This window comes from Chiloscyllium plagiosum, chromosome 34 (genome assembly GCF_004010195.1).
Source record: "Chiloscyllium plagiosum isolate BGI_BamShark_2017 chromosome 34, ASM401019v2, whole genome shotgun sequence".
NCBI lineage: Eukaryota > Metazoa > Chordata > Chondrichthyes > Orectolobiformes > Hemiscylliidae > Chiloscyllium > Chiloscyllium plagiosum.
The window spans coordinates 21,238,605-21,253,549 of NC_057743.1; the positions used below are offsets into that span (position 1 = coordinate 21,238,605).

At 42.4% G+C, this 14,945-nt stretch overlaps 1 protein-coding gene across 1 annotated transcript in view; it reads right to left on the bottom strand.

Annotated features, from left to right (window-relative positions):
* The window catches only part of atad3 (ATPase family AAA domain containing 3), a 66,316-nt gene that overhangs the window by 33,170 nt on the left and 18,201 nt on the right, over nucleotides 1–14,945 (bottom strand). The window contains exons 8-11 of the mRNA XM_043675799.1: nucleotides 10,040–10,195; nucleotides 7,894–7,950; nucleotides 7,626–7,751; nucleotides 231–355 (exon numbers count right to left, since the gene is read on the bottom strand). Coding sequence (XP_043531734.1) covers nucleotides 231–355; nucleotides 7,626–7,751; nucleotides 7,894–7,950; nucleotides 10,040–10,195 — 464 coding nt within the window. The remainder of the gene's footprint in view (nucleotides 1–230; nucleotides 356–7,625; nucleotides 7,752–7,893; nucleotides 7,951–10,039; nucleotides 10,196–14,945) is intronic.

The following is a 14,945-nucleotide window of genomic DNA, read 5'->3' on the forward strand; positions in this document are numbered from 1 at the left end:
TTGCAAATTCTCAGCAGTAACATCCATCTCCGAGCAAAATCAGATAAAAATTAAGTGGAAAGTAGCAGAGTCCTTAAGGTCACTGCTGTACAAAGCAAGAGCCAAACAGACATTACTGCATGGAGAGGTTTTCAGTCAGTATCCCCCTCCACCAAGAACTAACATGCAATTAACTCATCTCTTTGACATACTAACACTCTTACACTCCCAAATCAAAATGACAAACTCACCCTCTTCTGCTGGTAGCTGCCCAATCAAAAACTTTGTGCATGGCCGTGACACCCTCACGACCCATAGGAGCGACATCACCACCCGTCATAATAGCATAATCCATGCCGGAATGTGCAGCTAGTTTCTGAAGGAAAAAAAAAGCAAGTCACGAGAAGAATAAATTTGGAAGTAGATATGCTTTCCTGAACCGTGAGCTTCCCATTTTCAAAGTGAATAGAAGAGGCATTGATCGCAGCTGTAGGCTCTGAGTATTCTGATTCTTGCGCCTCTTTCCCAAAGTAGGTTTAAAGATGTGCACCTGAAATGCTTTATAGGTAATCAAAATTCCTTTGAGTCTTTGCCACTGTTGTAAAGCAACAGATGTGGCTCATCAATCAATGCACAGCAACGTCTCAACAAAAACCATGTCAGTGATTGTTTTTAAAGTGATGTTGAACTGAAGGATGAATATTGGCTAGGAAATTCAAATAACTCCCTTGCTCCTCTTCTAAAAGTGTCATGTGATCATTTAAAGCCACCAATGGGGGCAGCAGGGTCTTGGTTTAAAATTTGATCCACCAGCCTGAGTGAAGACTGATACAAAGTTATATTCTACATTGGTTTTGTCCTCACAATTTGCTTAATTGGCATGTTCAAAATTATTATATTAATATTCATGAATAGTTGCACTAACACTTACATGTGTGGTTACATTAACACTGGTACCATTAATATTAGCATACAAGCACACAGGAGGATTCAATTAAACATATTTCTGTGTTGAAGTAGGAGATAATTATATCATGGTGCACACATCTAAATCACGCATGTCATAATTCATACATAAACTCTTATATTTCCTACTCCACATTAGAACAAAAACCCTCAAAATAAACTTCGAACCCTACAATTTCAACAACCCACCAATGGAAGTGCTGCTACTGACAGAAGGGTATAAACTACAGTGTAACAGGTTTGCCCAGTTTCCAAAATAAATGTGGTCATAAGAAATTATAGGCAAAAACAGACAGGTTTGCATGCATAAGAACTTATCAATCAATCAGAAAAATGTGGTTACAACATGAATGTATACAATTAATACCAGTACATTCAACTGCATTAGGGTTTTGGCTGTGCTTCAGGTCCACTATTTCTTAGTTCCAGCACAAACTGAATCACTGCAGTGTTATATAAAAAGAAGTATGCTCTCTAAATATAGTCCTACCACACACTATAATTTAAGACTAATTTTCCTTTATGCAATTACAAGTGTTGATGCAAATCTCCACGATTAGAGTGATTAAGCAGCGAGGCTATTTACAATGGAGAGAAATCCTGTGAAATTGTGGAACTGCTGGAAGAGGTGTCAGTATAGTTATTAAACTCTCAAATGAGATATTCCTGTTGATGCTCACTTTACAGGCAATGCTGTTAAACATCTGCCCTTGGGAAGAAAATGACATCTCAGCACTGCACAAATCTGATAGGAAAGTGCCACACAGAGCAGCCATTGCATGTAATCCACTGCACAGAATAAGCAACCAAGTGTCATGCAACCAGAAATCCTCTGTGCAAGCAGTTATCATTTCAGGGACAATGCAACTTCCTTAAATTAACTAAAATAATCCACTTGCACAGACAAGGATACGCTGTCAGCGGTTTAAGTAACCTTAAACAGCCACAGCACTAATATATTTAGTGACTGTTTCACATACATTACTTGGACAGTGTCACTGAAGCTAATTGGAAAAATCGATTATAGTCTGATCAAGCAGTCTGCTATCCACACACTTTTTTTAAACCTTAAGATTTACGATTCTCCTCATTTATCAATTGTTTTATCTCCAACCCTCCTATCTTAATTAACACCAATTCACAATTCCCGACAACAGGATACATCCAACCCCATGCAGAAGTGAAGTGAAGAGTGTACTTGATGAAGTAAACGACACTACAAACAAACAGTCTTGAGACAAGTAACCCAAAGACATGTTCATTGTAACCGGTGACTTCAATGAGGCTAACCTTAAGAATGTGCTCGCGAAATTCCACCAACACATCTCCTGCCCCAGAGGTCTGAACATCGACCATTGTTACACAAATTTTAAAGATTGCAATTTTTGTCAAGATTTGTAGTTCAGGTTGTAGGTTTGCTTGATGAGCTGGAAGATTTGTCCTCAGACGTTTCATCACCATTGCTAGCTAACATCAAGAAGCGCTGGTGTTCTGTCCCACTTTCTATTTGTGTGTCTTGGTTTGTTGTGGTGGGTGATATCACTTCTGGTTTTCCAAGAGGTTGCTAAATGGGGTCCAAATCAATGTGTTTGCTGTTGGAGTTCCAGTTTGAATGTTAGGCCTCTAGGAATTCCTGTGCGTGTTTCTGTTTAGCCTATCCCAGGACGGATATATTGTCCCAGCCGAACTGATGTCCCTCATTGTCTGTGTGTAAGGATACTACTGATAGCTGATCGTGTCTTTTGGTGGTTAGTTGAAGTTCTTGTCTCCTGGTGGCTAGTTTCCTGCCAGTCTGTCCAATGTAATGTTTGCTGCAGCTACCCACTTCACTTTCAACGACAAGACCTATAAACAAATCAATGGGATACCCATGGGATCACCAATATCAGAAGCAGCCATGCAGCCCTCTCCTACCCAAGCTTTGGGTCCACTATGTGGATGACACCTTTGTCATGAAATGGAACAAATTAGAAGAAACACACAAATACAACCAACATCTTTACTGGTATGAAGTTCATCGAAAAGGAAGAGAACAGACTCCCCTCCCTAGATTTCATAGTAGGATGAAAAGCCAATGGAGATCTGCAGACCAGCATCTATAGGAAAGTGACACATACAGCCCAGATACTCAACTATAGGAGCAATCAGGCGAAAGTGATAACTGCAGATACTGGAGATTAGAGTCAAGATTAGAGTGGTGCTGGAAATGCACAGGTCAGGCAGCATCTGAGGAACAGGAAAATCGACGTTTCAGGCAGGAGTCCTTCATCAGGAATGATGATGGGTTCCTGTTCCTTGGATGCTGCCTGACCTATAGGAGCAATCATGTCAACATCCACAAATGGTGCTGCATCTGGACACTATTTAAAAGAGCCAGAACACACTGCAGCACCCAGGAACTATCGAGATGCCGAAGAAAAGCACCTATACAATGTATTCAAGAACAATGGGTACCTGATAAGCACAGTCCACCTATTCTTACACAACAAACCTAAAAAAGACACAACATGCCCAGAGACTCTAGCCACACTATCATACATTAAAGACATCTCGATGACGACCAGAACTACTCCAGCCCCTTGATACCCCACAAACCTACCAACACACTAAAAACAGCTCTTAATGAATCTAAGAACCCTGTAGCAACAAGCAGAACAAACGTCATATACAAAATACCCTGCAAGGACTGCAACAAACTGCACATTTGACAGACAGGCAGGAAACTAGCCACCAGGATACATGAGCACAAACTAACCACCAAAAGACACGATCAACTATCACTAGTACCTGTACACAGATGACAGGGGACACCAATTTGACAGAGATAATACACCCATCCTGGGACAGGCTAAACAAAGACATGCACGGGAATTCCTAGAGGCCTGGTATTCAAACCGGAACTCCATCAACAAAGATATCTACTCGGACCCATTTACCATACTCTCAGAAATAGAACCGGAAGTGGTATCACCCACCACAACAGACCAAAGAAGTGCTTCAAGAGGTTGGTCATGGCTCACATCAACTCAAGCCTCCCAGAAAGCCTTGATCCCTTGCAATTCCACTTCCACAACAGGTCAACAGCAAACAGCCCTCTGGTCCTACTCTCATTCCTGGAACATCTGCAAAAAATGGATACCTATGTCAGACTCCTATTTAATTACTACGCTCTGCCTTCAACATCACAATCCTAAACAAACTCATCTCCAAACTCCAGGCCTAGCTCTTTGACTCCTACATCTGTAACTGGATTCTTGACTTCCTGACCAATAGACCGCAGTAAGTAAGGACAGGCGACAACGCCTCCTTCACAATAATCCTCAACACTAGTGGCCCGCAAGGCTGCATACTCAGCCCCCCACTACACTCCTTAAACACTCATGACTGTGTGGCCAAATTCCATACCATTCCCATTTATAAGTTTGATGACGACAACGCCATCATAGATCAGATCTCAAACAACAATGAGCAGGAGTACACAGAGTGGGCAGCACGGTGGCACAGTGGTTAGCACTGCTGCCTCACAACGCCAGAGACCCGGGTTCAATTCTCCCCGTGTCTGTGTGGGTTTCCTCCGGGTGCTCCGGTTTCCTCCCACCAGTCTAAAAATGTGCGGGTTAGGTGAACTGGCCATGCTAAATTGCCCATAGTGTTAGGCGAAGGGGTAAATGTAGGGGAATGGGTCTGGGTGGGTTGCGTTTCGGCAGGTCGGTGTGGACTTGTTGGGCCGGAGGGCCTGTTTCCACACTAAGTAATCTAAAAAAGCTTGAGTGCTCAAAGGCATGGTGTAAAGACAGCAATCTCTCCCATCAATTTCAGGAAAACAAAGCAGCTGATCACTCACTTCAAGAAGCAGAGTGGAGGGCATGCCTCTGCATCAATAGTGCCGAGGTGAAGATGGTTGAGAGCGTCAAGTTTCTGGGAATGACAATCACCAACAATCTGTCCTGATCCACTCATGGCAAGAAAGCACAGCAATGCCTCTACTTCCTGAGGGGGCTAAGGAAAGTCGGCATACGCATGAAGATTTTTACAAATTTTTATAGATGCAGCTAGAAACCATCTATCAGGGCTTGGTACAGCAACTGCTCTGCCCAGGACCATAAGAAACTACAGAGTTGTGAACATAGCCTAGTCCATCATGCAAGTCAATCTTCCATCCATTGACTCAACCTATACCTCTCACTGCCTTGGAAAGGCAGCCAACATCAAAGACCTCTCCCACCCCAGTTACAATCTCTCCCAACCTCTTTCCATCAGGCAGAAAATACAAAAGCTTAAACACACATGCCAATAGATTCAAGAGCAGCATCTTCCCTGCTGTCAGTAGATTTCTAAATGGACCTCTCAAATTTCAAATGCAATATTGACCACCATCTTTGTGCAGCTTCTCTGCAGCTGTAACATTGCATTCCTTGCACTGTTCTATTACCCTTATACATTTTGTATGATATGATCTGCCTGTACTGCATGCAAAACAAAGCTTTTCACTGTACCTAGGTACATGTGACAATAATAAATCAAATCAACTCCAGTTTTACTCTCTTCCACTCTTTTCTATCGGGCAGAAGATATAGAAGTTTGTATATACATACAGATTCAAAAACAGCTTTTTCCTTCCTGTTGTCAGACCTCTGAATGGACCTTTTTAATATTAATGTTGATCTCTCTCAGCAGCTGTAATGTTGTACCCTACACTTTGTTCTGCTATCCTGAGGCAATTGTATAGTATGATCTACTCATAAAGCACATAAGATAACACTTTTCACTGCACCTTGGTAAATCAAATCAAAGAATTTTATAAATTCAGAGTGTTTCATACCTCAGTAACAGCTGGCGATATACTGATCATTATGCTACTCAATTATGGAATAAATTGCTTCATTTTATTTTTAATCCTTATTAGAGTAATGTACGAGTGCAAACTGCCATGGAGCAAGTGTTGACTCACTAAAGCAATCGTTAAAAATTTACACAATTACAGCAGCATTAATTAAAAGATTATTTCACACTGATTTTGTTAACACAGCATGGATCTGATCATAAAACAACCCTGCCTGATTGTAAATTCATCATACATTTCACTTACTGCATTTCAGCCCTTTCATCTGCACATTATTCGGTCTTTCTGCAAACTGCACTCTATAACCAGTAGAATTTAAAGACCAATTAGGAAACATGTCATTTTCTGGAACGAATGTTGCTAAACCACTCTCTTATACATTGTATTTCCTCCTCCATCGTCACATGCACAAACTATCACCATCCAACTACAATTCTGCAGGAGCAGCACATCCTAATCCTCGAAGCAGTCTGTTATTATTAATCCCCTGCTGAGCATATCTGGTGACAAATATCACAAATGATCAACACTTCACATATGCCTGCATCCCAGGCCAAGTTGGAGTATTCCACATTGAACCAAAAAAAATGTGTTGGTGAATTGATGTCAAGGCAAAGTATTGAAAATTGCAAGTTTAAGGCAAAGTTAGAAAATTTCAGTCATTCGAATAATGGTGGAAATCCTTTCAGACACTGCACTCTTTTGGGTGAAAAGCTACTGCTGATAATTAATTTGTCATTTAGCTGGAATACCACCTGTGAGATATATCTCTGCAGAGACAGAGCAAAGCTTTTGCATCATCACCCTGGCAACATACCATTAATTTAATCACAAAAGGTGCACTATGACTTTTTTTGCAACTGTGACACAAACTATATGAATTGCTTTAGTGAAAGTCATGATAAAACACAAGGAGATTTGCTTCTGGAAACATGTGCCATAGTTAACAAAAGCCAAGAAAGCAAGTAACACATTAGAAAGTTTGAAGAAATGTGACCAATGCACAGTGAGTTTTTAAAATGGATCATGTTTCATCTTTGTTTGCCTGGCTTGTTCTCATCTCTGCTCCAGCTATGGCAAAAGTCAATCTTTATAGTACTTATAGGCTGAGTTAAGATTCTAAACTCAGCCGGTGCAGGTACACATGAAAGATCTGATGATATTATTTAAAGAGAAAGGCATGAGTGATCTCCTAGTCTCTTTGTAAAAACTTTTGTTGCAAACCAGCACTGCTAAAAATAAATCACAAATTGAATATCTATATGATGGATCCTCATTGCAGAAATTGTTTACTGCATTACAACATTGACTGTACACTAAGTAATAACTTGGATGTAAAATGCTTTGGGACAACCCAAGATGACAGACCACATACACAAGCAAGGTCTGCCTTATTTTAACACTGACAGTGAACCAATAAAACAGTATGTTACCGTAACTGCCTCAAGCTGCATGCCTATGATACTTTAGTATTTTATAGCCTTAAACAGTACATTTAATGTGAATACCAGGGCTACTGGCTCATTGATTATGCATGGCAATTACTGTTGCTCAAAGCAAGTTTTCAGAGATGATCAATTACAGCAGAGAAGATAAAGGAAGGGTGATGGTGGAGGGGTGCAAGAAGAATTTTGTCGGGGTGTAATTTATTTACTGTTTATCTGAAATTTTCATAAAGGACCGAACATTATTAATCTATCTGCCCAAGAATCTATCCTTTTTGCACTACAATCTAAATCACCATTTCCCCAACTGTAATATCCCACATTCTGATATATAAAGACAAACAGGAAGCACCCCTTTCCCAATTTCTCTCTCACGCACTAAACAACAGTACCTTAGCAAAGAGGGTTTTCCCTGTTCCCGGGGGCCCATACATTAGGATATTTCGGTATAGTCCTTTGTTGCTTTTGGTGTTTCGGGTTGCAATGGCAATATCTCTGACACGTTCCTCCAATTTGGGCTATGGATGGAAATAAGAATAGAGAACAAATGCTATATGTAGAGAATCAAATTGTAAATCAATTCAGTTCTCCAGACAGAGAACTGAATGTATTAAATATTACATATGTTTTAAAAAACCGAAAAGGAATGGAGCAACTCACACTCAACACCACTCCCTCCAGTGCATCTTGTGGCTTGCTCATCAAACGCTTACCAACCTGAGGAAAAACATATCCAGTTTAAATTGCACAATTCATATTATCGTTCATACTGAGCAAATAAGCAAAACCCATTACATCACTTCTTATACCTAAAGGCAAGGAAATACAAAAGCAAAATACCACAGACTCTACAGCAGAAGATACTGGAAATTTTCAGCATGTCAGGTAGCAGCTGTAAAGACTGAAGCAGCTAACTCTTAAGGTCAATGACCACCAACATTTGAAACATTACCTCCACTTCCTTCCATAATTACTGCCTGGCCTGAGAAATTCCAGCATATGTTTTATTTTAGTTGCAGTGCTGGGATATTCTGTTTATTATTTAAACTCAGTGTTAACTCAATGTTAAATTACATTATACACTACAAACTTTGGTTGAAAACCAGACATCTCACACCGATTAAACAAACGGATTAAAATACCCTCTTTGCCTGATGAAAGTAATAAAAACAAGAGCTTTTAAAATACACATTGCTCATGAATGAATTTAAACATTCACATCCCTATTTGCCACCAATCCCCATTCAGAGTTTGCCCATTTGTGAATTGTTGTGACATGCTACCCTCCCGCCCACCCAACACAAATGGAACACTTGTCACATGCATCATTTGACATTCTATTGCTATTCTTTCTTCACCCCAGGAGGCACAAAGCTAGAAGTATATTGATGCATAAACTGTGGAACAGTCTGGAGTTGATATAAAAATTGCAAAAATACAAAAACCTAGTTATTAAAAATAAGGTGAGAACAGAAAGTATTTCAAGTTTGTCACAACTGACCAAAACAGATGCAAAAACATACATGCACACGTCTGCACCATCCAACTACCAGGAGAAGATTGCCCCTGAAGTGAGCTCTGTCCTTTCAAAACTCGGAGTGCATCAGTCAACTATTACTTCACTAAAAACTTAACTGAATCTGCAGAATTTCACTAATAACGTATACTTATTTTTGCCATTTACTATATCACTTGTTATGCAGAGTAAACAAAGTTATTAACAAAAGTCATTAACAAAAGTCATGAATCTGCTTCATGGCTGATATGACTTCAAGAGTGGCTGGAGAGTGTGGCTGTGCAGAAGGATATGTAGCAAGAATAGAAACCCAGAACCATGCAGGATTTCATAATGCCACTGATTCTCATGATTGAGGTACAGCAATAACATTCTTATGGGATCAGTCTAGGCCTGAACTTTGTTCAGTAACAATTACTGAAGCTTACTGGACTTTGCAATAAGCCAAGATTAGAGTGGTGCTGGAAAAGCACAGAAGGTCAGGCAGCATCCAAGGAGCAGGAAAATCGATGTTTTGGACAAAAGCCCTTCATCAGGAATGAGGCAGGGAGCCTCTGGGGTGGAGAGATAAATAGGAGGGTGTTGGGGCTGGGGAGAAGGTAGCTAAGAGTGCAATAGGTGGATGGAGGTGGGAATAAAGGTGATCGGTTGGAGAGGGAGGTGGAGCGGATAGGAAGGAAGATTGGCAGGCAGGACAGGTCACAAGGATGGTGCTGAGCTGGCAAGTTGGAACTGGGGTAAGGTTGGGGGGGGGTGGGGGGGGGAGAAATGAGGAAACTGGTGAAGTCCACATTGAGCTTCTGGGGTTGAAGTGTCCCGAGGCGAAGATGAGGCGTTCATCCTCCAGGCGTTGGGCAGTGAGGGAATGGCAGTGGAGGAGGCCCAGGACCTGCATGTCCTCGGCAGTGGGAGGGGAGTTGAAATGTTCAGCCATGGGGCGGTGGGGTTGATTGGTGCGGGTGTCCCAGAGATGTTCCCTAAAGCACTCTGCGAGAAGGCGTCCAGTCACCACAATGTAAAGGAGACCGTATCGGGATAACGGAAACAATAAATTACATTGGTGGATGTGCGGGTGAAACTTTGATGGAAGGCTCCTTTGGGGCCTTGGATGGAGGTGAGGAGGTGTGGGCGCAGAGCAGATTTCGCAATTCCTGCGGTGGCAGGGGAAGGTGCCAGGAAGGGAGGGTGGGTTGTTAGGGGGCGTGGACCTGACCAGGTAGTCACGGAGGGAACGGTCTTTGCGGAAAGCGGATAGGGTGGGGAGGGAAATATATCAATAAGCCACCTTACTTTGATCGGGCGCTTCAATGCTTCCACTAACGTGATACGGGAGGTGTCGCGAACCAGGGATGGTTTTCCCAGTCGGGCCTCAATGTATCTCCCAGCGACTCCTGTAGCATTCTTGGCAGAGTAAACACCAACAGCCAGTAGTGTGAGCCCAGCCACCTGAAAAGATGAAACAATGGACCACATAATGAGTTACAGCCATTTCTTGGAGGAAGGCACAACAATTCAACAGTTTGAATTTAGAAAGCACCAGTTCTCACTCAGAAACCTTACTCTCCTCTATTGGAAAGAGCAAGAGCTCAAGTCACACAATGCTACGTTAGCAAAATAATAAAAAAAAATGATACTAATCAGAAAACAATGGTTACACAATACCAAACTTGCTCTTCAAAGTCAGAAATTGCTGGAGAAATTGCAGAATCACAGCTCCTTAGATGATTTTGCTCTTCAAAGTCTTGTGAAGAGAATGTGAACAAGGAAAGTCAACTGATACCAGGGAAAAGATAAATTAAAAATTGCAAAAGCATGCACAACATGCCTTAGTTTTTTAACCAATGAGAATACAGGAATGATGGAGGGCAGGTATAGCAGAGCTTATTTGGAACTTCGAAGGAACAGGAGAGCTAAGGTTCTGAAATGGAATGTTATTGTTAATGCCCAAAACAACAAACTGATCTTATATTAAGTATTCATGTAATTTTCAAAAGCTTTGCGCCAACTGGTTTTATACTGTATAATTCTGAAATGTTCACCACTTTAAAAATCTGCACTGTTTCCATTTCAATTTTTAGATTAGATTAGATTAGATTACTTACAGTGTGGAAACAGGCCCTTCGGCCCAACAAGTCCACACCGCCCCGCCGAAGCGCAACGCAACCATACCCCATTTTTGGATTGTGGGAGGAAACCGGAGCACCCGGAGGAAACCCACGCAGACACGGGGAGAACGTGCAAACTCCACACAGTCAGTCGCCTGAGTCGGGAATTGAACCCGGGTCTCTGGCGCTGTGAGGCAGCAGTGCTAACCACTGTGCCACCCACCAATGAAGTATTAGTAACAATATCACTGCTCTAAGAGCAAATAATTAAGCAAACTCCAACAACAAAACAAAACCTGTCCATTTACTTAGCCGTAAATGTAAAGGTTGGGGGGGGTCAGGGACAGGCAGGGCGGCGTTGGACCGGATTGGGGGGCGGTGTTGGATGAGGGCAGTGGGCTGTATTGGGGGAAGGGTCTCACGCGCTGTGTGCTGCTGCTAGTCTCCTGAACGGGGAGCCGACTTTAAAAACTCCGAGCCCCAGAAGAAAGGCATTTCATCATTAACCAAATAATCGATTATCTCAACAAAATAGTGCCCACCCATCACATTTGGATAATTGAGGTTCCCCTGTAGTAAAAGAGCATGCTCAACATTAATGGCACTACACTTGTACTGAGAGGTTTATAGCCCAATCTCTCAATTACACCCAGGACGACTATTGGACACAATATAATTTACAGCACAAAGCTGTCGTAAATAAATATTAACAAATACTATGTAAATGTCAAACTTTCTGCTGATTCATATGTACACATACCAATAATTCAAGATGGAACTTCCATACCCAGATCAAATACAACCACTTAATTTACACCACAAGTCAAAACAAGGTTAATATTTAGCATTCAATAAGAGAATGCATTCATGTTGAAGACAGAATTTAAAAAAAAATTAAACCCTTAACACACCTTTAGGTGTGCTGGAAAAGCGCAGCAGGTCAGGCAGCATCCAAGGAGCAGGAGAATCGACGTTTCGGGCATGGGCCTTTCTTTCGTTCCCTGGCTTTTCCTTACCACCTTGTAAGTCAACCTCCAGTCTTCCAGCACCTCACCCGTGAGTATCAATGATACAAATATAGAGGAAACTCGATTGTTCGAATACCAATTATCCGAAAATCAGTTTATCCGAAGGAGATCTTGAGGTCCCGATAGAAACACTACATCAAAGGAGTGTTTCAAGCAGGGATTGAGTCTTTTGTTTACAGTGATTAAATAGGCACCGTCTCCAAATGACTGACCTCCCACCCTCTCACTCTTCCCACACCTTCCCTGGAGTTCGACAGAGGGGTGTATTCTAACAACCCCCCCCACCCGCTTCCCAGAAATAGTCTCTCCAACATTGTCCTGTGCAAGGCAAACATGGAACCTGTCAAAAAGTTGCAGTAAAAAGAGTGTGTGGCTGTGTGTGCGCGTGTGCGGACGCGCGCTATTTGGAGACTTACCCCACAAAGGCAGTAACAGTCTTGTTGTTGGTGTGCAATCCGGATGCCCCAGAGATGGGGCTCGCTCGCTTCGTGCTGGGGGGGGGTTTTGACTGGGTTGGATGGGGTTGCACGAGATTGGCAGACGGGGTTGGACCGAGTTGGGAGCAGGGGGCGGTGCTGGATTTGGTTTGGTGGTGGGGGGGGAGGGGAGAAGGGAAGACAGGCAGAGGCGGGGCCACATGCGCTGGGTGCTGCTGCACTCTCCTGAACGGGGAGTAGACTTTAAAACTCTGAGCCCCAAAGGAAAGGCATTCAATCGATTTTCCGAATAATCAACTATCCAAACAAAATTGTGCCCACCTAACACGTTCAGATAATTGAATTTCCACTGCATCTCAGTAAGGAACCCACCATTTACTTCCCTAGCTTCCCACAGTTCTAGGGTACATTTGATCAAGTCCCGGGAATGTATCCACCTTTATGCGTTTTAAGACATCCAGCACCTGGACATTTTTCAAGATGTCACTATTTATAACCCCATGTTCGCTATCTTGCATATCCTTCACCACATTAAACATTGATGCAAAACACTCCTTTCGTATCACCCCCATTTCCTGCAGTTCCCCACTTGCGCAGCCTTGCTGTAATTGAAAGGATCCTATCGTCTCTCTAGTTACTCTTTTGTCCTTGGGCTATTTATAGAATGTCTTCGAATTCTCCTTAAGACTATTTGCCAAAGCTATCCGATTTGCTGCCTGACCTTGCTGCAGCAAGGAGGAGAATCAACGTTTCGGGCATAAGCCCTTCTTCAGGACCGGATAATGCCGTTAAATGGTCTTTTTGGTCAATCCACCATTAAAAACTTGATAAGATTTAAATAGGTGTTTGCAGCTTTTAATACTTGGTTGGAATCCCATCACAGCCATCATTGTCCTGAGCTTGTGATCCCAGGATCTTGTTTGCACCTCTCAGCCAATTTTGAGAAGGTTAATAAAAGAAGCAATCTTTCTTTGTCACCTCATCCAAACACTTGAGTCATAGAGAAATACAACACAGAACAGGCCCTTCGGTCCAACCTGATACGCTGACCAGATATCCTAATTCAATCTAGTCCCAGCAGCTGGCCCATATCCCTCCAAACCCTTCCTATTCATATACCCATCCAGATGCCTTTTAAATGTTGCAATTGTATCAGCCTCCATCACTTCCTCTGGCAGCTCATTCCAGACACATACTACCCTCTGCATGAAAGAGTTGCCCCTTAGGGCTCTTTTACATTTTTTTTCCCTCTCCGCCTAAACCTTGCCTTCTAGTTTTGGACTCCCCGACCGCCTTCTAGTTCTGGACTCCCCGACCCCAGGGAAAAGACTTTGTCTGTTTATCCTATCCATGCCCCTTGATTTTATAAAGCTCCATAAGGTCACTCCTCAGCCTCCGCCGCTCCAGGGAAAACAGCCCCAGCCTGTACAGCATCTCCCTATAGCTCAAATCCTCTAAACCTGGCAACATCTTTGTAAATCTTTTCTGAACCCTTTCAAGTTTCACAACATCTTTCTGATAGGAAGGAGACCAGAATTGCACGCAATATTCCAACAGTGGCCTAACCAATGTCCAACAGCCGCAACATGACTTTCCAACTCCTGTACTCAATACTCTGACCAATAAAGGAAAGCATACCAAATGTCTTCTTCACTATCCTATCTACCTGTAACTCCACTTTCAAGGAGCTATGAATCTGCATTCCAAGGTCTCCATGTGCAGTAGCACTCCCTAGGACCTTACCATTAAGTGTATATGTCCTGCTAAGATTTGCTTTCCCAAAATGCAGCACTTCCCATTTATTTAAATTAAACTCCATCTGCCACTTCTCAGCCCATTGGCCCATCTGATCAAAATCCCTTTGTAATCTGAGATAACCTTCTTCGCTGCCCACTACACCTCCAATTTTGGTGTCATCTGCAAACTTAGTAACTACACCTCTTATGCTCACATCCAAATCATTGATATAAATGATGAAAAGTAGAGGACCTAGCACCAATCCTTGTGGCACTCCACTGGTCACAGGCTTCCAGGTCTGAAAAGCAACCCTCCACCACCACCCTCTGTCTTCCATTTTTGAGTCAGTTCTGTATCCAAATAGCTAGTTCTCCCTATATTCCATGAGGAACCTTGTTGAACGCCTTACTGAAGTCCATATAGATCTCAAGAGAGAAAATGCTGGAAAATCTCAGCAGGTCTGGCAGCATCTGTAAGGAGAGAAAAGAGCTGACGTTTCAAGTCTAACTGACCTTTGTCAAAGCTAAAAAAAAGGGAGAAATAGGGAGGTATTTATACTGGGCTGAGAGAAGGTGAGTCATGGCTCCAGAAGCAAAGGTAGCAATAAAGAGGTGATAATGACAGTGCACAGAGAGATTATAGAGAGATTAGGAGCTGTGAATGACCAAGGCTGAAGTCAGTGTTATGTGATAAAATATGGGGAGGGAATGGGTGAAGTAGAGACAAAATGGAAAACAGGGGAGAAGGGTAGCAAAGGGGAGGAGAGGAAAAAGGTGATGAGAGAGTGGGGAGCGAGAGAAAGAGAGACAATCAAGAACTAGGAGGTACAGAAGTGAAAAAAAACTTAAAAAAAGATAAAATAAATGAAGCAGAATGAAAACAGAGGGGT